This window comes from Myxine glutinosa, chromosome 3 (genome assembly GCF_964187855.1).
Source record: "Myxine glutinosa chromosome 3, kmMyxGlut1.1, whole genome shotgun sequence".
Classification (NCBI taxonomy): domain Eukaryota; kingdom Metazoa; phylum Chordata; class Myxini; order Myxiniformes; family Myxinidae; genus Myxine; species Myxine glutinosa.
Window position 1 is genome coordinate 2969461 of NC_136263.1, and position 25719 is coordinate 2995179.

The 25719-nt window shown below is 38.2% G+C and overlaps 1 protein-coding gene across 1 annotated transcript in view; it reads right to left on the reverse strand.

Annotated features, from left to right (window-relative positions):
- The window catches only part of LOC137423833 (fibroblast growth factor receptor-like 1), a 237100-nt gene that overhangs the window by 70715 nt on the left and 140666 nt on the right, over positions 1 to 25719 (reverse strand). The window contains exon 4 of the mRNA XM_068111375.2: positions 10147 to 10209. Within this exon, the coding sequence (XP_067967476.2) occupies positions 10147 to 10209 (63 nt within the window). The remainder of the gene's footprint in view (positions 1 to 10146; positions 10210 to 25719) is intronic.

Here is a 25719-nt window from a genome sequence, read left to right on the forward strand (position 1 = left end):
CAATCTTTTGGGGTCTCACTATCTGCCATGATCTTTCCTGGGAAAACCACATTTCAAATCTGGCCTCGAAAGCAAGTCGCCGAATGGGCATCCTCCATCGTGCGAAGTCCTTCCTTGGTACACCTGAGCTCCTCACCACTTACAAGGCTTTCATCCGCAGCTCGATGGAATACTACTCTCCCCTCTGGTCTGGTGCTCCTGCCTCACACCTAGCTCGTCTTCACGCTGTTGAAACCAAAGCGTTCAGAATCATTGGAATCTCCCGCGATGACGCTATCTCCGAGGGCCTTTCACTAAACACCGCAGGCAGGTTGGTGGTCTTTCCGTCTTCTACCGACTCCTCTCTGGCCTTGCCCCCCCAGCTCTCTCTGGGCTCTGTCCCCCAAATATTCCTACAGGTCGCACAAGATCTGCCTGCAATCCTCTTATGGTTAAACTGCCAAAATCAAGACTTTCTGCTCACCTTCACTCCTTCATTCCTCTTTTCTCCCGCCTCTGGAACAAACTCCCTCACTCTCTTCAATCCCACTACACCCTCCAGGTCTTTAAAACAGCTGTTCACCACCATCTCTTATCTTCCCCCATCCAAAACTTTGATCTTTTCTACCCCCGCTAATTTCGGTCCCCTTGTGTTTTATACCGCTCCACCAGGGGAGGGGGGGGGGGGGGAGAGGTATAAAACTCCCCCCCCCCTTCCCACGCCCCCCCCAAGCCCCCTCCCTCCCACACATCTCCCTGCTCTCAAATGTTGTGTGCTCTCAAGTGTTTGTGTGCTTCCCCTTCTCTCCCCATCTTGTCTTCCGCTCCCTCTTTTTATATATTTTGTTTGTCTGGTTGATTTGTTTGTGAAATAAATGTTAGCTCTTTCACGAGCCTCAATTCAGTATACAAAATAAACCAAAAAAAAAAAACCAGTCAAACTCGAATACAAAACAATAAAAAAATTAAATCTACTTCTGAACAAAACTAATCAAACTAGAAAAAAAAACAAAAACTACTTATTAACAAAACTAATCAAACTAGAATACAAAATTTTTTTTTTTTTAATCTACTTATTAACAAAACCAATCAAACTAGAATAAAAAAAAAATAAAAAAACTTAAATCTACTTATTAACAAAACCAATCAAACTAGAATACCAAATAATAATAAAATTAAATCTTCTCATTAACAAAACCAATCAAACTAGAATACAAAATAATAATAAAATGAAATGTGCTAATTAACAAAACCAATCAAACTAAAATACAAAATTATAAAAAATTAAATCTACCTATTAACAAAAGAAATCAAACTAGAATACAAAATAATAAAACATTAAATATACGTATTACCAAAACCAATCAAACTAGAATACAAAATAATTGAAAATCTAAATCTACCTATGTACAAAACCAATCAAACTAGAATACAAAATAATAAAAAATTAAATCTACTTATTAACAAAACGAATCAAACTGGAATACAAAATTATAAAAAATTTAATCTACTTATTAACAAAACCAATCAAACGAGAATACAAAATAAATTAAATCTACTTATTAACAAAACTAATCAAACTAGAATACAAAAAAATTAAATCTACTTATTAACAAAACTAATCAAATGAGAATACAAAAAAAATTAAATCTACTTATTAACAAAACCAATCAAACTAGAACACACAAAAAAAAGAAATCTATTAACAAAACCAATCAAACTAGAATACAAAATAATAAAAAATTAAATCTACTTATTAACAAAATGAATCAAACTGGAATACAAAGTTATAAAAAATTTAATCTACTTATTAACAAAACCAATCAAACGAGAATACAAAATAATGAAAAAAATTAAATCTACTTATTAACAAAACTAATCAAAGTAGAATACAAAATAAATTAAATCTACTTATTAACAAAACCAATCAAACTAGAATACAAAATAATGAAAAAAATTAAATCTACTTATTAACAAAACTAATCAAACGAGAATACAAAATAAATTAAATCTACTTATTAACAAAACTAATCAAACTAGAATACAAAAAAATTAAATCTACTTATTAACAAAACTAATCAAACGAGAATACAAAAAAAATTAAATCTACTTATTAACAAAACCAATCAAACTAGAACACACAAAAAAAAGAAATCTATTAACAAAACCAATCAAACTAGAATACAAAATAATAAAAAATTAAATCTACTTATTAACAAAATGAATCAAACTGGAATACAAAGTTATAAAAAATTTAATCTACTTATTAACAAAACCAATCAAACGAGAATACAAAATAATGAAAAAAATTAAATCTACTTATTAACAAAACTAATCAAAGTAGAATACAAAATAAATTAAATCTACTTATTAACAAAACCAATCAAACTAGAATACAAAATAATAAAAATTAAATCTACTTATTAACAAAACGAATCAAACTAGAATACAAAAAAAATTAAAACTACTTATTAACAAAACCAATCAAACTATAACACACAAAAAAAGAAATCTATTAACAAAACCAATCAAACAAGAATACAAAATATTAAAAAATTAAATCTACTTATTAACAAAACTAATCAAACTGGAATACAAAATTATAAAAAATGTAATCTACTTATTAACAAAACCAATCAAACGAGAATACAAAATAATGAAAAAAATTAAATCTACTTATTAACAAAACTAATCAAACTAGAATACAAAATTAATTAAATCTACTTATTAACAAAACCAATCAAACGAGATCACAAAAAAAAGAGATCTATTAACAAAACCAATCAAACTAGAATACAAAATAATAAAAATTAAATCTATTTATTAACAAAACCAATCAAACCAGAATACAAAACAATGAAAAAAATTAAATCTACTAATTAATAAAAGCAATCAAACTAAAATACAAAATAATAAACAAATTAAATCCACTTATTAACAAAACCAATCAAACTGGATTACAAAATAATTAAAATATTTAATCTACTTATTAACAAAACCAATCAAACTAGAATACAAAATAAATAAAAAACTTAAATCTACTTATTAACAAAACCAATCAAACTAGAATACAAAAAAAATAAAATAATTAAATCTACTTATGAACAAAACCAATCAAATGAGAATACAAAAAATAAAATAAAATTAAATCTACTTATTAACAAAACTAATCAAACTAGAATACAAAATAATAAACAAATTAAATCCACTTATTAACAAAACCAATCAAACTGGAATACAAAATAATTAAAATATTTAATCTACTTATTAACAAAACCAATCAAACTAGAATACAAAATAAATCTACTTATTAACAAAACCAATCAAACTAGAATACAAAATAATAATAAAAATTAAATCTACTTATTAACAAAACCAATCAAACTAGAATACAAAATAATAATAAAATGAAATGTGCTAATTAACAAAACCAATCAAACTAAAATACAAAAAATAAATAAATAAAATCTACTTATTAACAAAACAAATCACACTAGAATACAAAATATTAAAACATTAAATATATGTATTATCAAAACCAATCAAACTAGAACACAAAACAAAAAAAAAATTAAATCTACTTATTAACAAAACTAATCAAACTAGAAAACAAACAAAAAAAAATCTACTTTTAAACCAAACTAATCAAACTAGAATACAACAAAAAAAAAAAATTAAATATACTTATTAACAAAACCAATCAAACTGGAATACAAAATAATGAAAAAATTAAATCTACTTATTAACAAAACCAATCAAACTAGAATACAAAATAATTGAAAATCTAAAAGCTATTTATGTACAAAACCAATCAAACTAGATGACAAAATAATAAAAAATTAAATCTACTTATTAACAAAACGAATCAAACTGGAATACAAAATTAAAATTTTTAAAATCTACTTATTAACAAAACTAATCAAACTAGAATACAAAAAAAAATTAAATCTACTTATTAACAAAACCAATCAAACTAGATCACAACATAAATTAAATCTACTTATTAACAAAACTAATCAAACTAGAATTTAAAAAAATTAAATCTACTTATTAACAAAACTAATTAAACTAGAATACAAAAAAAATTAAATCTACTTATTAACAAAACCAATCAAACTAGAACACACAAAAAAAAGAAATCTATTAACAAAACCAATCAAACTAGAATACAAAATAATAAAAATTAAATCTATTTATTAACAAAACCAATCAAACCAGAATACAAAATAATGAAAAAATTAAATCTACTTATTAATAAAAGCAATCAAACTAAAATACAAAATAATAAACAAATTAAATCCACTTATTAACAAAACCAATCAAAGTGGAATACAAAATAATTAAAATATTTAATCTACTTGTTAACAAAACCAATCAATCTAGAATACAAAATAAATAAAAAACTTAAATCTACTTATTAACAAAACCAATCAAACTAGAATACAAAATAAATAAAAAACTTAAATCGACTTATTAACAAAACCAATCAAACTAGAATACAAAAAATAAAAAAAATAAAATCTACTTATTAACAAAACGAATCAAACTAGAATACAAAAAAATAAATAAATAAAATCTACTTATTAACAAAACGAATCAAACTAGAATACAAAAAAATAAAAAAATAAATCTACTTATTAACAAAACGAATCAAACTAGATTACAAAAAAATAAATAAATAAATCTACTTATTAACAAAACGAATCAAACTAGATTACAAAAAAATAAAAAAAATAAATCTACTTATTAACAAAACGAATCAAACTAGAATACAAAATAATTAAAAAATTTAATCTACTTATTAACAAAACCAATCAAACTAGAATACAAAATAATAAAAAAATTAAATCTACTTATTAACAAAACCAATCAAACTAGAATACAAAATAAATAAACAAATTTAATATACTTATTAACAAAACCAATCAAACTAGAATACAAAATAATTAAAATTTTTAATATACTTATTAACAAAACCAATCAAACTAGAATACAAAATAAATAAACAAATTTAATATACTTATTAACAAAACCAATCAAACTAGAATACAAAATAATTAAAAAATTTAATCTACTTATTAACAAAACCAATCAAACTCGAATACAAAATAATAAAAAATTTAATCTACTTATTAACAAAACCAATCAAACTAGAATACAAAATAATTAAAAAATTTAATCTACTTATTAACAAAACCAATCAAACTCGAATACAAAATAATAAAAAATTTAATCTACTTATTAACAAAACCAATCAAACTAGAATACAAAATAATAAAAAATTTAATCTACTTATTAACAAAACCAATCAAACTAGAATACAAAATAAATAAAAAATTTAATCTACTTATTAACAAAACCAATCAAACTAGAATACAAAATAATAAAAAATAAATCTACTTATTAACAAAACCAATCAAACTAGAATACAAAATAAATAAAAAATTTAATCTACTTATTAACAAAACCAATCAAACTAGAATACAAAATAAATAAAAATTTAATCTACTTATTAACAAAACCAATCAAACTAGAATACAAAATAATAAAAAATAAATCTACTTATTAACAAAACCAATCAAACTAGAATACAAAATAAATAAAAAATTTAATCTACTTATTAACAAAACCAATCAAACTAGAATACAAAATAATAAAAAATTTAATATACTTATTAACAAAACCAATCAAACTAGAATACAAAATAATAAAAAATTTAATCTACTTATTACCTAAACCAATCAAACTAGAATACAAAATAAATTAAATATTAAATCTACTTATTAACAAAACCAATCAAACTAGAATACAAAATAAATAAAAAATTTAATATACTTATTAACAAAACCAATCAAACTAGAATACAAAATAATAAAAAATTTAATATACTTATTAACAAAACCAATCAAACTAGAATACAAAATAATAAAAAATTTAATATACTTATTAACAAAACCAATGCATGGCTTGCGGACTTCCTCTCTGGTCGTAGTCAACGTGTGGCCCTGAATGGATTTCTCTCATCTCCCCTTCCTGTTCAGGCTGGAGTTCCCCAAGGAAGTGTGCTGGGCCCTGTGCTTTTTCTGGTCTTCATCAATGATCTCTCTGACTCTCTGGAAAATCCTCTCTATCTCTTTGCTGATGACTCCACTCTCTGCCGCTCCATTCCTCTTCCCTCAGATCGGCAGTCTGCAGCCTCCTCACTCTCTGAAGACCTGGACAAAATCACAGACTGGTCAAACAAGTGGAACATGTCTTTCAATCCTGCCAAATCTCACTCTCTTACTATGTCTCTCCGAAAAGATCGACTGGACAACCCTCCCATCTACTTTCTCAACAATCCTCTCCAAGAAGTTCTGTCACTCAAGCTTTTGGGTCTCACTATCTGCCATGATCTTTCTTGGGAAAACCACATTTCCAAGCTGGCCTCCAAAGCCAGTCGCCGACTGGGCATCCTCCGTCGTGCGAAGTCCTTCCTCGGCACACCTGAGCTCCTCACCACTTACAAGGCTTTCATCCGCAGCTCAATGGAATACTGTTCTCCCCTATGGGCTGGTGCTCCTGCCTCACACCTGGCTCGGCTACACGCTGTTGAATCCAAAGCTTTCAAAATCATTGGAATCTCCCGCGATGAAGCTATCTCTGAGGGCCTTTCACTCACTCACCGCAGGCAGGTAGGTGGTCTTTCTGTCTTCTACCGACTCCTCTCCGGCCTTGCTCCCCCAGCTCTCTCTGTGCTCTGTCCCCCAAATATTCCTACAGGTCGCACAAGATCTGCCAGCAACCCTCTGTTGGTTAAACTGCCGAAATCTCGGCTCTCTGCTCACCTTCACTCTTTCATTCCTCTTTTCTCCCGCCTGTGGAACAAACTCCCACACTCCCTTCAATCCCTCTCCTCCCTCCAGGTCTTTAAAACAGCTGTTCACCACCATCTCTTATCTTCCCCCATCCATAACCTTGATCTTTTCTACCCCCACTAATTCACCCCAGATCCACCTTGTTTGAAATTCCAACTTATTTCCTGGAAATCCTGGCAGTGTCCATATGTTTATACCTCTCCCACCCCTCCCCCCTTCACATGCCTCCCCCCCTTCACATGGCTCCCCCCCTTCACATGCCTCCCCCCCAAAGCCCTCTCCCTCCCACAGATCTCTCGATGTCTCCATGTCTCTCGGTCCCTGCTCTCAAATGTTGTGTTTGTGTCCTTCCCCCTCTCTCCCCATCTTGTCTACCGCTCCCGATGTTATTTGTTTTATGTGTCTGTTTGTCTTTCTGTGTGATTAATGTTCGCTCTTTCACGAGCCTCGATCTTGTATACAAAAAAAAAAAAAAAAACCAAAAAAAAAAAAAAAAACCAATCAAACTAGAATACAAAATAATAAAAAATTTAATATACTTATTTCCAAAACAAATCAAACTAGAATACAAAATAATAAACAAATTAAATCCACTTATTAACAAAACCAATCAAACTGGAATACAAAAAAATAAAATTTTTAAATCTACTTATTAACAAAACCAATCAAACTAGAATACAAAATAAATTAAATATTAAATCTACTTATTAACAAAACTGTTCTCCCCTATGGGCCGGTGCTCCTGCCTCACACCTAGCTCGGCTTCACGCTGTTGAAACCAAAGCTTTCAGAATTATTGGAATCTCCCGCGATGAAGCTATCTCTGAGGGCCTTTCACTCACTCACCGCAGGCAGGTAGGTGGTCTTTCTGTCTTCTACCGACTCCTCTCCAGCCTTGCACCCCCAGCTCTCTCTGTGCTCTGTCCCCCAAATATTCCTACAGGTCGCAAAAGATCTGCCAGCAACCCTCTGATGGTTAAACTGCCGAAATCTCGGCTCTCCGCTCACCTTCACTCTTTCATTCCTCTTTTCTCCCGCCTCTGGAACAAACTCCCTCACTCCCTTCAATCCCACTCCTCCCTCCAGGTCTTTAAAACAGCTGTTCACCACCATCTCTTATCTTCCCCCATCCAAAACCTTGATCTTTTCTACCCCCGCTAATTCACCCCAGATCCACCTTGTTTGAAATTCCAACTTCTTTCCTGGAAGTCCTGGCAGTGTCCATATGTTTTATACCTCTCCCACTGCCCCCTTCCCACGCCCCCCCCCCCCCCCAAAGCCCTCACCCTCTCTCAGATCTCTCGATGTCTCCATGTCTCTCGGTCCCTGCTCTCAAATGTTGTGTTTGTGTCCTTCCCCCTCTCTCCCCATCTTGTCTACCGCTCCCTATGTTATGTTTTATGTGTCGGTTTGTCTTTCTGTGTGATTAATGTTCGCTCTTTCACGAGCCTCGATCTTGTATACAACAAAAAAAAAAAAAAAAAAAAAAAACCAATCAAACTAGAATACAAAATAAATAAAAAATTTAATATACTTATTAACAAAACCAATCAAACTAGAATACAAAATAATAAAAAATTTAATCTACTTATTAACAAAACCAATCAAACTAGAATACAAAATAATAAAAAATTTAATCTACTTATTAACAAAACCAATCAAACGAGAATACAAAATAAATTAAATACTAAATCTACTTATTAACAAAACCAATCAAACTAGAATACAAAATAAATAAAAAATTAATCTACTTATTAACAAAACCAATCAAACTAGAATACAAAATAATAAAAAATTTAATCTACTTATTAACAAAACCAATCAAACTAGAATACAAAATAAATTAAATATTAAATCTACTTATTAACAAAACCAATCAAACTAGAATACAAAATAAATTAAATATTAAATCTACTTATTAACAAAACCAATCAAACTAGAATACAAAATAATAAAAAATTTAATATACTTATTAACAAAACCAATCAAACTAGAATACAAAATAAATTAAATATTAAATCTACTTATTAACAAAACCAATCAAACTAGAATACAAAATAAATTAAATATTAAATCTACTTATTAACAAAACCAATCAAACTAGAATACAAAATAAAAAAAATTTTTATATACTTATTAACAAAACCAATCAAACTAGAATACAAAATAAATTAAATATTAAATCTACTTATTAACAAAACCAATCAAACTAGAATACAAAATAATAAAAAATTTAATATACTTATTAACAAAACCAATCAAACTAGAATACAAAATAATAAAAAATTTAATATACTTATTAACAAAACAAATCAAACTAGAATACAAAATAATAAAAAATTTAATATACTTATTACCAAAACAAATCAAACTAGAATACAAAATAATAAAAAATTTAATATACTTATTAACAAAACCAATCAAACTAGAATACAAAAGAATAAAAAATTTAATATACTTATTAACAAAACCAATCAAACTAGAATACAAAATAATAAAAAATTTAATATACTTATTAACAAAACCAATCAAACTAGAATACAAAATAATAAACAAATTTAATCTACTTATTAACAAAACCAATCAAACTAGAATACAAAATAATAAAAAATTTAATATACTTATTAACAAAACCAATCAAACTAGAATACAAAATAATAAAAAATTTAATATACTTATTACCAAAACAAATCAAACTAGAATACAAAATAATAAAAAATTTAATATACTTATTAACAAAACCAATCAAACTAGAATACAAAAGAATAAAAAATTTAATATACTTATTAACAAAACCAATCAAACTAGAATACAAAATAATAAAAAATTTAATATACTTATTAACAAAACCAATCAAACTAGAATACAAAATAATAAACAAATTTAATCTACTTATTAACAAAACCAATCAAACTAGAATACAAAATAATAAAAAATTTAATATACTTATTAACAAAACCAATCAAACTAGAATACAAAATAATAAAAAATTTAATATACTTATTAACAAAACCAATCAAACTAGAATACAAAATAATAAAAAATTTAATATACTTATTACCAAAACAAATCAAACTAGAATACAAAATAATAAACAAATTTAATCTACTTATTAACAAAACCAATCAAACTGGAATACAAAAAAATAAAAAAATTTAATCTACTTATTAACAAAACCAATCAAACTAGAATACAAAATAAATTAAATATTAAATCTACTTATTAACAAAACCAATCAAACGAACTTAAGAGAAAATGAACAACAAAATAAGCAACTATACTGAGGTGTAAATCAGCTGCAGGTACTTACTTCCGGTGTTAGTACTTCTTGCACCCTCATCCATACTCTTGATTGGTGATTCACTCGGTCTATCTGTGGAAGGAAAACAGGTACAGTCGCATATAAGGGGTTATTTCTAACTGTACATACAAACCACTCAGGTGTCCACATTCAACTCCACTTACATCTGGTTGTGTTAAATTATTGTTCTTAAATTCTGTTTGTTTGTGAGCAGGATATCCCAAAAAGTTGTGGATGTATTCGGACGAAACTTGGTGGACAACTTGGGAGTGTGACAAGGACGAAGTGATCCGATTTTAGTGAAGATGGAACATGAGAGGAGGTGAAGATGGAACACGAGAGGAGGTGAAGATGGAACATGAGAGGAGGTGAAGATGGAACACGAGAGGAGGTGAAGATGGAACATGAGAGGAGGTGAAGATGGAACATGAGAGGAGGTGAAGATGTCACAAGAGGAGGTGCAGATGTCACAAGAGGAGGTGAAGCTGGAACACGAGAGGAGGTGAAGATGTCACTTGAGGATGTGAAGCTGGAACACGAGAGGAGTTGAAGATGCCACACAAGTGAAGGTGAAGATAAGATGCCACACAAGAAAAGGTGAAGATGGAACATGAGAGGAGGTGAAGATGGAACATGAGAGGAGGTGAAGATGGAACATGAGAGGAGGTGAATATGGAACACAAGAGGAGGTGAAGATGGAACATGAGAGGAGGTGAAGATGGAACACAAGAGGAGGTGAAGATGGAACATGAGAGGAGGTGAAGATGGAAGGCAAGAGGAGGTGAAGATGGAACACAAGAGGAGGTGAAGATGGACCACAAGAGGAGGTGAAGATGGACCACAAGAGGAGGTGAAGATGGACCACAAGAGGAGGTGAAGATGGAACACAAGAGGTGAAGATGGAACATGAGAGGAGGTGAAGATGGAACACAAGAGGAGGTGAAGATGGAACATGAGAGGACGTGAAGATGGAACATGAGAGGAGGTGAAGATGGAACATGAGAGGCGGTGAAGATGGAACACAAGAGGACGTGAAGATGGAACATGAGAGGAGGTGAAGATGGAACATGAGAGGCGGTGAAGATGGAACATGAGAGGAGGTGAAGATGGAACATGAGAGGAGGTGAAGATGGAACATGAGACGAGGTGAAGATGGAACATGAGAGGAGGTGAAGATGGAACACAAGAGGAGGTGAAGATGGAACATGAGAGGAGGTGAAGATGGAACATGAGACGAGGTGAAGATGGAACATGAGAGGAGGTGAAGATGGAACACAAGAGGAAGTGAAGATGGAACACAAGAGGAGGTGAAGATGGAACACAAGAGGAGGTGAAGATGGAACACGAGAGGAGGTGAAGATGGAACATGAGACGAGGTGAAGATGGAACATGAGAGGACGTGAAGATGGAACATGAGAGGAGGTGAAGATGGAACATGAGAGGCGGTGAAGAAGGAACATGAGAGGAGGTGAAGATGGAACATGAGACGAGGGGAAGATGGAACATGAGAGGAGGTGAGGATGGAACACAAGAGGAGGTGAAGATGGAACATGAGAGGAGGTGAAGATGGAACATGAGAGGAGGTGAATATGGAACACAAGAGGAGGTGAATATGGACCACAAGAGGAGGTGAAGATGGAACACAAGAGGAGGTGAAGATGGAACACAAGAGGAGGTGAAGATGGAACACAAGAGGAGGTGAAGATGGAACACAAGAGGAGGTGAAGATGGAACATGAGAGGAGTTGAATATGGAACACAAGAGGAGGTGAAGATGGAACATGAGAGGAGGTGAATATGCCACACAAGAGAAGATGAAGATGGAACATGAGAGGAGGTGAAGATGGAACATGAGAGGAGGTGAATATGGAACACAAGAGGAGGTGAAGATGGAACATGAGAGGAGGTGAAGATGGAACATGAGAGGAGGTGAATATGGAACACAAGAGGAGGTGAAGATGGAACACAAGAGGAGGTGAAGATGGAACACAAGAGGAGGTGAAGATGGAACACAAGAGGAGGTGAAGATGGAACACAAGAGGAGGTGAAGATGGAACACAAGAGGAGGTGAAGATGAAACACGAGAGGAGGTGAAGATGGAACACAAGAGGAGGTGAAGATGGACCACAAGAGGAGGTGAAGATGGAACACAAGAGGAGGTGAAGATGGAACACAAGAGGAGGTGAAGATGAAACACGAGAGGAGGTGAAGATGGAACACAAGAGGAGGTGAAGATGGACCACAAGAGGAGGTGAAGATGGACCACAAGAGGAGGTGAAGATGGAACACAAGAGGAGGTGAAGATGGAACACGAGAGGAGGTGAAGATGGAACACGAGAGGAGGTGAAGATGGAACGCGAGAGGAGGTGAAGATGGAACGCAAGAGGAGGTAAAGATGGAACGCAAGAGGAGGTGAAGATGGAACACAAGAGGAGGTGAAGATGGAACAAAAGAGGAGGTGAAGATGGACCACAAGAGGAGGTGAATATGGACCACAAGAGTAGGTGAATATGGAACACAAGAGGTGAAGATGGAACATGAGAGGAGGTGAAGATGGAACACAAGAGGAGGTGAAGATGGAACATGAGAGGACGTGAAGATGGAACATGAGAGGAGGTGAAGATGGAACATGAGAGGAGGTGAAGATGGAACATGAGACGAGGGGAAGATGGAACATGAGAGGAGGTGAGGATGGAACACAAGAGGAGGTGAAGATGGAACATGAGAGGAGGTGAAGATGGAACATGAGAGGAGGTGAAGATGGAACACAAGAGGAGGTGAAGATGGAACACAAGAGGAGGTGAAGATGGATCAAAAGAGGAGGTGAAGATGGAACACAAGAGGAGGTGAAGATGGATCAAAAGAGGAGGTGAAGATGGAACACAAGAGGAGGTGAAGATGGAACACAAGAGGAGGTGAAGATGGAACACGAGAGGAGGTGAAGATGGAACACGAGAGGAGGTGAAGATGAAACATGAGAGGCGGTGAAGATGGAACACGAGAGGAGGTGAAGATGGAACACAAGAGGAGGTGAAGATGGAACATGAGAGGAGGGTGAAGTTGGAACATGAGAGGAGGTGAAGATGGAACATGAGAGGAGGCGAAGGTGCCACAGAAGAGGAGATGAAGATGGAATATAAGAGGAGGTGAAGATGGAATATAAGAGGAGGTGAAGATGGAATATAAGAGGAGGTGAAGATGGAATATAAGAGGAGGTGAAGATGGAATATTAGAGGAGGCGAAGATGGAACATAAGAGGAGGCGAAGATGGAACATAAGAGGAGGCGAAGATGGAACATAAGAGGAGGCGAAGATGGAACATAAGAGGAGGCGAAGATGGAACATAAGAGGAGGCGAAGATGGAACATAAGAGGAGGCGAAGATGGAACATAAGAGGAGGCGAAGATGGAACATAAGAGGAGGCGAAGATGGAACATAAGAGGAGGCGAAGATGGAACATAAGAGGAGGCGAAGATGGAACATAAGAGGAGGGTGAAGTTGGAACATGAGAGGAGGTGAAGATGGAACATGAGAGGATGCGAAGGTGCCACAGAAGAGGAGGTGAAGATGGAATATAAGAGGAGGTGAAGATGGAATATAAGAGGAGGTGAAGATGGAATATAAGAGGAGGCGAAGATGGAACATAAGAGGAGGCGAAGATGGAACATAAGAGGAGGCGAAGATGGAACATAAGAGGAGGCGAAGATGGAACATAAGAGGAGGCGAAGATGGAACATAAGAGGAGGCGAAGATGGAACATAAGAGGAGGCGAAGATGGAACATAAGAGGAGGCGAAGATGGAACATAAGAGGAGGCGAAGATGGAACATAAGAGGAGGCGAAGATGGAACATGAGAGGAGGGTGAAGTTGGAACATGAGAGGAGGTGAAGATGCCACAGAAGAGGAGGTGAAGATGGAATATAAGAGGAGGTGAAGATGGAATATAAGAGGAGGTGAAGATGGAATATAAGAGGAGGTGAAGATGGAATATAAGAGGAGGTGAAGATGGAATATAAGAGGAGGCGAAGATGGAACATAAGAGGAGGCGAAGATGGAACATAAGAGGAGGCGAAGATGGAACATAAGAGGAGGCGAAGATGGAACATAAGAGGAGGCGAAGATGGAACATAAGAGGAGGCGAAGATGGAACATAAGAGGAGGCGAAGATGGAACATAAGAGGAGGCGAAGATGGAACATAAGAGGAGGCGAAGATGGAACATAAGAGGAGGCGAAGATGGAACATAAGAGGAGGCGAAGATGGAACATAAGAGGAGGCGAAGATAGAACATAAGAGGAGGCGAAGATGGAACATAAGAGGAGGCGAAGATGGAACATAAGAGGAGGCGAAGATGGAACATAAGAGGAGGCAAAGGTGCCACAGAAGAGGAGGTGAAGATGGAATATAAGAGGAGGTGAAGATGGAATATAAGAGGAGGTGAAGATGGAATATAAGAGGAGGCGAAGATGGAACATAAGAGGAGGCAAAGGTGCCACAGAAGAGGAGGTGAAGATGGAACACAGGAGGTGAAGATGGAATATAAGAGGAGGTGAAGATGGAATATAAGAGAAGGTGAAGATGGAATATAAGAGGAGGTGAAGATGGAACATAAGAGGAGGTGAAGATGGAACACAAGAGGTGAAGATGGAATATAAGAGGAGGTGAAGATGGAACATAAGAGGAGGCGAAGGTGCCACAGAAGAGGAGGTGAAGATGGAATATAAGAGGAGCGGAAGATGGAATATAAGAGGTGAAGATGGAACATAAGAGGAGGTGAAGATGGAACACAACAGGAGGTGAAGATGGAATATAAGAGGAGGTGAAGATGGAACATAAGAGGAAGTGAAGATGGAACACAAGAGGAGGTGAAGATGGAACACAAGAGGAGGTGAAGATGGAACATAAGAGGAGGTGAAGATGGAACATAAGAGGAGGTGAAGATGGAACATAAGAGGAGGTGAAGATGGAATATAAGAGGTGCTGAAGATGGAACATAAGAGGAGGCGAAGATGGAACATAAGAGGAGGTGAAGATGGAACATAAGAGGAGGTGAAGATGGAACATAAGAGGAGGTGAAGATGGAATATAAGAGGAGGTGAAGATGGAACATAAGAGGAGGTGAAGATGGAACATAAGAGGAGGTGAAGATGGAACATAAGAGGTGGTGAATTTGGAATATAAGAGGAGGTGAAGATGGAATATAAGAGGAGGTGAAGATGGAACATAAGAGGAGGCGAAGATGTCACAAAACACAAGAGGAGGTGAAGATGGAACATAAGAGGAAGTGAAGATGTCACATAAGAGGAGGTGAAGATGTCACAAAACACAAGAGGAGGTGAAGATGGAACATAAGAGGAAGTGAAGATGTCACAAAACACAAGAGGAGGTGAAGATGGAACATAAGAGGAGGTGAAGATGGAACATAAGAGGAGGTGAAGATGGAACACAAGAGGAGGTGAAGATGGAACACAAGAGGAGTTGAAGATGGAACACAAGAGGAGGTGAAGATGGAATATAAGAGGAGGTGAAGATGGAATATAAGAGGAGGTGAAGATGGAACATAAGAGGAGGCAAAGATGCCACAGAAGAGGAAGTGAAGATGTCACAAAACACAAGAGGAGGTGAACAAAACATATCCAAGTGACTTTGGCATATAAACCTTTTCTGAACAAACGTTCTCAACCTCTTCGTAACCAACACATCATGTAACCTCTGGCACTGTGCAAGACCAATAACAAAGCCTGCTTTCCTTCAGGTTTTTGACAGTGATACAACAAAACTCTCACGCCAGTAGCAGAGCACACCCACAAGCACAGCATAGGCACAGGTACAGCACAGGCATAGGTACAGGGACAGCACAGGTACAAGTAAAAGTACAGACACAGCCACAGGTACAGGTGCAGCATAGGCACAAGTAAAAGTACAGACACAGCCACAGGTACAGCACAGGCAAAGGTCCAGCACAAGGACAGGCACAGATGGAGCACAGGCACGGCACAGGTACAGCACAGCCACAGGTACAGCACAGGCACAGGTACAGTACAGGTACAGCACAGGCACAGGTACAGATACAGCACAGGCACAGGTAAAAGTACAGACACAGCCACAGGTACAGCACAGGCAAAGGTCCAGCATAAGGACAGGCACAGGTCGAGCACAGGCACGGCACAGGTACGGTACAGGTACAGCACAGGCACAGGCACAGGTACAGCACAGGTACACAACAGGCATAGCACAGGTACAGCATAGCCAAAGCCACAGGTACTGGTGGGAGAGCTTATTTTTGACGAAGTGGTGCCGATTGATCCTGCATGGTCAAGACCAAGAGGAGTGGAATGGCGGATGTGTACAGGTAACAACAGCAGCAAAGCATCCATGCAACAAACGAAGACAATCCTCTCTTTAGCTCCCATGGACTGTATATAATTAATCTGCGGTTAATAACATTTCATTAGTAATTTTAAAATTCACCTACACAAGTGACAGCTTCTGTTAAACATTCATGCAATCTTTTTTATTTGAAAAACAATTCCCAAGCGCCATTTAACAATCTGGAAAGGTGTAAAATGAGTGAACAACTGCAGTCCAACGTGTATATTTTGATAGACATCCACAAGTGAGATTTGCCTTCCTTGTGGGAAACGGGGGTGACAAGCTTGACACAAACTGGAAGTACAGCTTCAGGTTTCACGGTTTCAACACCGACCAATTTGCTGGCCCAGCCACCTGAGGCATCGCCATGTGGTTCATCACAGCACGCCTAGTGTGAACACCGAGTGTGAACACCGAGTGTGAACGCAAACAATTCTTCACATGAAAAATAACTTTGCTTTCCTTTTCTTGCTTTCACTAACAAACATATATTGGGGGGAGAGGAGAATATATAATATACAAACACACACACACACACACTTATATATATACACACACACACACACACACACACACACACACACACACACACACACACACACACACACACACACACACACACACACACACACACACACACACACACACACACACACACACACACACACACACACACACACACACACACACACACACATATATATATATATATATATATATATATATATATATATATATATATATATACACAAACACACACACACACACACACACACACACACACACACACACACACACACACATATATATATATACATACACACACACACACACATATATATATATATATATACAGACTTGGCATTTAATATGGAATATTTTTTTTCTCTTGACTTGGGTTTACTTTCTTAACTCAGTATATCAATCTGGTGAGTTTCTTTTACACTTTGGTGATTTATTTGTCAAAAGAACCATGTCACTGATTGTCTGTCGCAGCAAGAAGTCAACAACAGGATTATATCACAGGTGGCGTGGCAAAATGTACGGACAGGTGCATTTCATGATTGGCTTCACAGTCGGGTATACAAGGATTTTTGCGTTCTGTATTAGTGGAAAACAACTGCTACACGTCTCCAAAAGTTATTGCCGCTTCCTCTGGAGATGGTCCGTCAACTCGACAATGCTGTTTGTCATGGAGTGGTGGCTTTACGAAATTACGGCATGAAACAGCGTGCTATTGCTCGGCAGTATGGCATCACTCAAGGTCAGGTGTCAAAGATCCTGAAACGAAATGCTCAGAGGGGTGTCCCTACTCCAATACCGAGTCCAGGACGTCCCCGCAGAACCACAAAGAGGGATGATCGCCAGCTGCACCGGTTAGTCTGCAATGGCCGTACCAAGTCAGCTAATCGGCTTAGGGCTGAGTGGCAGCAACTGACAAATGTGCCTGTATCCAGAAGGCTAGTCAACCAACGACTGCTTCAAGCAGGCTATCGTGCCAGGCATCCCCTGAGAAAGCCACGCCTGACCAGACAACACCGCCAGCGCCGATTGCAGTGGGCCAGAGAGCACCGTCAATGGCAGCCAAGACACTGGAATCATGTGATCTTCAGTGACGAGTCTAGATTTCTGGTCTATCGTCAAGATGGCCGCGTCCGAATGCGCAGACAAGTGCATGAAGCCTACAACAAAGATTGTATAGTGCCAAGAGTACAAGCTGGAGGTGGTGGGGTGACCGTTTGGGCTGCTTTTCATGCAGGGGGCAAAACTGACCTGGTTGTTCTGAATGGAAACCTGAACCAGTTCAAGTACAGGGCCATTCTGGAAGAAACATTGCTTCCATTTGCTCGTGCAGCCTTTCGAGGAAACTTTGTCTTCCAAGATGACAATGCACGGCCTCATCGTGCTCGCATGATCCAACACTTTCTTGCTGACCGTGGTGTAGAGCATATGGAGTGGCCTGCCATGTCCCCGGATATGAATCCTATAGAGAACTTGTGGGCAGAATTAACCCGTCAAATCGACCACTTGGACCAGCAGCCGACCTCTGTGCGTGAATTGCAGCAGGCTATTGTCACTGCATGGCAAGCGATTCCTGTCCAAACCTTGGCAAGTCTCGTGAACAGCATGCCTCAACGTTTACGTGCTCTCCTGAATGCTCGTGGGGGTTACACGAAGTCCTGAACTGTAATTTTACTGTCCGTAATCCCAGTCGTAATTTAACTTTTGTTTTTGTTAAAAAAATTTTTGGCTAATGTGCAAAATAAAGAGATACTTCTGGAAAACGTACAGAAGTTTAACACAGTACTGTCCATGAATTGAGTTCGATATCAGTTTACATCACTTTCAAGGATCAATTTATTTGTTTTGAAATGTCAAATGTGGTTTTTGTTTCTTTTAAAGGTCACATTAACAAAATCTAGAATAATTTCAACATAATTCCAATGAACTTTTGGTTCTAAGACATCTTGAAAAGTAAGTTCACCACCGACAAAAAAAATATTCCATATTAAATGCCAAGTCTGTATATATATATATATATATATAATATATATATATATATATAATATATATATATATATATATATATATATATATATATATACATATATATATACATACACACACAGTCAAGTGAAAAAGTAAGTACAACCCCTACATTTATCACTACTTCAAATACCTAAAATTAGAATCAGGTGCACCAACTCAGGTGCAAATGACGAGAACATCGTTAGAGAGGATCTTGGAGGAACCTGTCTTATTTAAACCTCAGACATTTAGTTTGGTTTGTCTTTTTTTTTTGTATACAAGATCGAGGCTCGTGAAAGAGCTAACATTAATCACACAAAAAGTCAAACCGACACACAAAACACAAAAAATAAGGGGAGTGGCAGACAGGATGGGGCAGAGAGGGGGAAGGACACAAACACAACATTTGAGAGCAGGGACAACGGGAGAAATGTGGGAGGGGGAGGGCTTTGGGGGAGCTGGGAGAGGTATAAAACATATGAACACTGCAAGGACTTCCAGGAAAGAAGTTGGAAATTCAAAAAAAAAAGAAACAGTATCTGGGGGAATTATCGGGGGTAGAAAAGATCAAGGTTTTGGATGGGGGAAGATAAGAGATGGTGGTGAACAGCTGTTTTAAAGACCTGGAGGGAGGAGTGGGATTGAAGGGAGTGGGGGAGTTTGTTCCAGAGGTGGGAGAAAAGGGGAATGAAAGAGTGAAGGTGAGCTGAGAGCCTAGATTTTGGCAGTTTAAACCATAAGAGGGTTGCATGCAGATCTTGTGCGACCTGAAGGAATATTGGGGGGACAGAGCACAGAGAGAGCTGGGGGAGCAAGGCCGGAGAGGAGTCGGTAGAAGACAGAAAGACCACCAACCTGCCTGCGGTGAGTGAGTGAAAGGCCCTCGGAGTTAACGTCATCGCAGGACATTCCAATGATTCTGAAAGCTTTGGTTTCAACAGCATGAAGCCGAGCTAGGTGTGAGGCAGGAGCACCAGCCCAGAGGGGGGAAACAGTATTCCATTGAGCTGCTGATGAAAGCCTTGTATGTGGTGAGGAGCTCAGGTGTGCCAAGGAAGGACTTCGCACGACGGAGGATGCCCAGTCAGCGACTGGCTTTGGAGGACAGCTTGGAAATGTGGTTTTCCCAAGAAGGATCATGGCAGATAGTGAGACCCAAAAGCTTGAGCGACAGAACTTCTTGGAGAGGATTGTTGAGAAAGTAGATGAGAGGATTTTCCAGTCGGTCCTTTCGGAGAGACATTGTAAGAGTGTGATATTTGTCAGGATTGAAAGACATGTTCCACTTGTTTGACCAGTCTGTGATTTTGTCCAGGTCTGCAGAAAGTGAGGAGGCTGCAGACTGCCGATCTGAGGGATGAGGAATGGAGCAGCAGATAGTGGAGTCATCAGCAAAGAGATAGAGAGGATTTTCCAGAGAGTCGGAGAGATCATTGATGAAGACAAGAAATAGCACAGGGCCCAGAACACTACATTGGGGAACTCCAGCCAGAACAGGAAGGGGAGATGAGAGAAATCCATTCAGGGCCACACGTTGCCTTTGACCAGAGAGGACGTCCGCAAGCCATGAGTGGAGATTTCCATGGATACCATAGGAGGAGAGTTTGGTGAGCAGAGCTGGGTGCCAGACCATATCGAAGGCACGTGAAATGTCAAGTGAGACAGCTCTGATTTCCTGTTTGGCATTGAGGACCTCCATCCATTGTTGAGACAGCAGAAGCAACATGTCCAGAGTAGAATGACCTGGTCTGAATCCAAATTGATGATCAGAGATCAAGCCATTGGAGAAGACGAAGGATTTGATATCCGAAGCAATGATGGATTCCATTAGTTTGCTGATAATTGGAAGCAGGCTGATTGGTCTGTAGATGCAAGGATCTGTTTTTGCACCTTCGTTGTGTAAAGCGGTAATGTTTGCTGATTTCCAAGATGCTGGCAGATGACCTTGAGCAAAAGAGAGGGTGAAAAGAACAGAGAGTGGGTGAGATAGAGCGGCAGAGCAGGATTTTCGGACCCATGGGCTGATGCCGTCTGGTCCAGTTGCAGAATCATTGTCGAGGTTTGACAGAAACTTCTCCACCTTGTCAGGAGAGAAGGACACAGAGTCCAGGAGCAGTTGGTTCGATTGGGAAAGGTGGGAACAGAGAGAGATGGGTTTGGGACACAAGATTTTGAGGCCAACACAGAGTTGAGGCATTCGGCTTTGTCACGTGCGGTGTCAACTGTGTAGCCATTTGAGGTAAGGGAGGGGATGGAGGGGGCGCAAAGACCAGAAACGGATTTGACCAGATGCCACCAGGATTTGGAGGAAGGAGACAGGTTTGAGAGTTCAATCTTGAGTGTGGAGAGATAGTGCTTCCTGGCACCCCTGAGGGTAGACACACACTTGTTCTGAGCTGGGTGGAAGGAACTGAGATTGCCTTCAGTTGGATTTGCCTTCCAAGAGGCAAAGGCAAGTTGTTTCAGGGCAACTGCCTCACCACAAGATTCAGTGTACCATGGACGGGGAGGAAGGGTAAGACAACTGAAGACGAGATGGGATAAATCTGTGCATGAGAGAGAGCAGTTTGCTTTGGAAGAATTCCTGGGAAGAATTTATGTCAGAGGCAGTAGAGATGGTAGACCAGTCCAGATGATTGATGGCTGCTTGCAGACCGTGCCAGTCAGCCTGAGTGAAATGCCAGACTCGTCGGCGCTGAGGAGTCTCTCTGAGAATGGCCAGAGAGATGTCCACTTTAACAAGCACGTGATCAGAAGAACCGATTGGAGCAGAAGAAGAGCAGCAGACATTTGCAGGGAAGTTAGTCATAACCAAGTCCAGAAGAGAAGATACTCCATTGACTGAGATCCAGGTCGGGAAATTGACAGATTGTGTCAGTCCCAATGAGTCGCAGAAGTCCTTTGCTGAGGTGCCATGGCTGGTGAGAGATGAACCCACACCCAGCCAGCTGGCATGATGACTATTGAAGTCGCCATGTATGAGGAAGAGAGAGTTTGGATGAGTTGAAAGAAGTTGGTCCATGTTGTCCGACAGCGAAATGTAAATGGAGTCATCACTGTTTGGAGGACGGTACAGAACACATATGAACAAAAGGTGTGAGCGGAGAGGAAGCCGTAGCCAGAGGTACTCCTGGGGGTGGGGTGGAGAGAGGGCAGTGCAAGGAGAGTGAGGAAGAGAGTTTTTGATAAAGATAGCCACCCCACCACCAGGACGAGGCTCAGGTCTATCATACCGGAGGAGGGAGTAACCAGGAAGAGATATTAAGGAATCAGAGACATCTTGAAGGAGGAAAGTTTCTGTTGAGCAGATCAAGTCTGGATTGTCAGAAGCAACCTGAATGGAGAGATCAATCAGGTTTGAGCGAAGGCCCCGGATGTTTGAGGTCCATACCGTTAATGAGGAGAGAGGGGGGAGCATCGGGTGCAGGACAGGGGAGGGGAGAGGGGAGGGGGGAGGTAGGAAGAGCAGTTGATAGTGTGCCAGAGATTACAGAAGAGTTACAAGAGAGGGAAGGATGAGGAGGACGAAAGGTTTGATGGTGATGGGATGAGGCACAGTGAGGAGTTGATTGAGGGGTGGGGGGGGGGGCAGAGGAAGGTCGAAGGTTGGGGGAGGTGGAGGTATGAGATAGAAGGGAGACGAAGTGTGGGGAGGAGGCAGCTTTGAGAAGGAGGGTGGGAGGAGGGAGAATTTGGGAGGGATGGTTGGGGGGTAGATTTGAAGGGGAGGGGTTGGGGGGGAGTTTTGAATGGGAGGGACAAGGGGGGAGTTTAGGAGGGGAAGGGCAAGGGGGGAGTTTTGGAGGAGAGGGGCAAGGGGGGAGTTTAGGAGGGGAGGGGCAAGGGGGGAGATTTGGAGGGGAGGGGCAAGGGGGGGAGATTTGTAGGGGAGGGGCAAGGGGGGAGTTTAGGAGGGGAGGGGCAAGGGGGGAGTTTAGGAGGGGAGGGGCAAGGGGGGGAGATTTGGAGGGGAGGGGCAAGGGGGGAGATTTGGAGGGGAGGGGCAAGGGGGACGTTTAGAAAGTGGATGATTAATGAAAGATGAACATTTATAACAAATTGGGTTTGTTGTGATTTTCAAGTTAGCGATCCGTTTAAGAACGATGGAGGAGGGGGTGGAATGAATGAGAATTTAGAGCATGTAGTGAGAAAGAATTATAAGAGATTGAATATTTTTTTGAAATGGAATGAGTTGAGGAGGAAATTGAAAGGAGCCTTTTAAATAGGAAGAAAAACGGCATGTTATAATAAACCACTGAATAAAACACTGAAGGGGAAAGTTTAAACATATTTAAACAGAACCGTGAAGAACAATCTTATATTCACAAAAATACCAACGGGGAGAGGGAGCCGAGAGGGACACCACGAGTCACTTGAACAGGGCAGAAGGTGGAAGGCAATGGGGATAATGGGGGCGGGGCGGGACAGCGCACATGGACAGAGGCGCACGATGGAACAAAAGCACACGAGGAGAAAGGGAAATAAGTTTTTTTTTTGTTTTTTTTTTTGGGGGTGGTGGGGGTTACAACGTTAGACAAAGAGTAGATGTTTGGTTGAAATGTGGGGGAGAAGGGAAAAATCAAAAAACCTAGCAAAACAGCGAAGGAGGAACAACCTTCGACGGGGGAAGCCTGTGGCTGCAAGGCCTCGCTCGCGACGCGGCAAACAAACGACTAATTTATGAAAGATAAATACGAGAAAATTCCAAGGGGCACACTATATGTTCACTAACCGAAAGATAAATACAGCTTCGACAAAATACAATTGTGAACAGACTTAACTTTGAAAACGTGGAGACCGTGTGGAGCTTTGAAAATCCCTGCCGTCGTCTCCAAGATCTCGCGAGATCTTTGTTGTTGAAGTGTGCGGCGCCACCATGTCTAGATCAAAAGAGCTCTCTGAGGCCTTCAGAAAGAAGGTTATAGATGCCTACGAGTCTGGGAAGGGATTTAAAAAGATCTCCAAACAATTTTAAATCAATCATTCGACTGTCCAGAAGATCATCTACAAGTGGAGAAGATTCCAAACAACTGCCAACTTGTTCAGGCCAGGCCGCCCCAGCAAGTTCAGCCCGAGAGCAGACCGCAAGATGCTGAAAGAAGTCTCGAAGAACCCCAGAATGTCATCACGGGACCTACAGGTAGCTCTTGCCACTGTTGATGTCAAAGTGCACAAGTCTACCATTAGAAAGAGGCTGCACAAATTTGATCCACATGGGAGGTGTGCCAGGAGGAAACCTTTGCTGCCCAGAAAGAACATCAGGGCAAGAATAAAGTTTGCCAATGAACACCTAGGCAAAGACCAGCACTTCTGGAACAATGTGCTCTGGACAGATGAGTCAAAGGTAGAGCTATTTGGCCACAGTACCAGAAGACATGTTTGGAAAACACCAAAGACAGCATTTGACCACAAGAACCTGATACCAACTGTAAAGCAAAGTGGTGGAAATAATATGGTTTGGGGCAGCTTTGCTGCATCAGGGCCTGGGCAGCTCACCATCATAGAATCCACGATGAATTCTTCATTGTACCAGAGGGTGCTTGAGGATAATGTGAGGCCATCTGTCGGAGAGTTGAAGCTCAACCGGAGGTGGACTTTGCAACATGACAATGACTCTAAACATACCAGTAAATCCACCAAGGAATGGCTGAAAAGAAAGAAATGGAGGGTTCTGGAATGGCCAAGTCAAAGCCCGGATCTAAATCCCATCGAGATGTTGTAGGGGGATTTGAAACGAGCTGTGCATGCAAGAAACCCCTCAAACATCGCACAGCTGAAAGAATTCTGCATGGAGGAGTGGGCAAAAATTTCTCCCAGTCGATGTCAGAGACTGGTGGACAGTTATAAGAAACACCTACTTGAGGTTGTTTCTGCCAAAGGGGGCAATACCACCTATTAGAGCCAAGGGTGTACTTACTTTTTCCACATGCAAAATTTGCATTTATGTTTATTTAAATTATACAATAGACTACAAAATGTAAATGTTTCATGATATTTGTTATATTATATCACCTTTATCTATCAATATTGTTGAAATGAAGATCAAGTAGCTGTATGTTGAAATATGTTGAAAAAGTCAAAACTTTACATGGGGTGTACTTACTTTTTCACGTGACTGTACATATACATACATACATATACATACATAAATACATACATATACATGCATATACATGCATATACATACATACATATACATGTATATATATATATATATATATATATATATATATATATATATATATATATATATAGATGTATATGTATATATATATATATATATATATATATATATATATATATATATATATACTGTATATATATATATATGTGTGTGTGTATGTGTATATATATATATATAGATATATATATATATAGATATATATATATATATATTGTGTATATGTATATATATGTATATATACATACATACATACATATACACACATAAATATATACATGTACACACATACATATACATATACATACATATACATATACATATATACATACATATATATATATATATATATATATATATATATATATATATATATATATATATATATATATATATATATAAAATGAGTTTTCTTCGCACGAGGAAATTATGTACAAAAACTCCGTCGATGAATATTCATTGCTAAAGATTTAGGGTTGTGTTTGTCGTCGTTGGATATTTT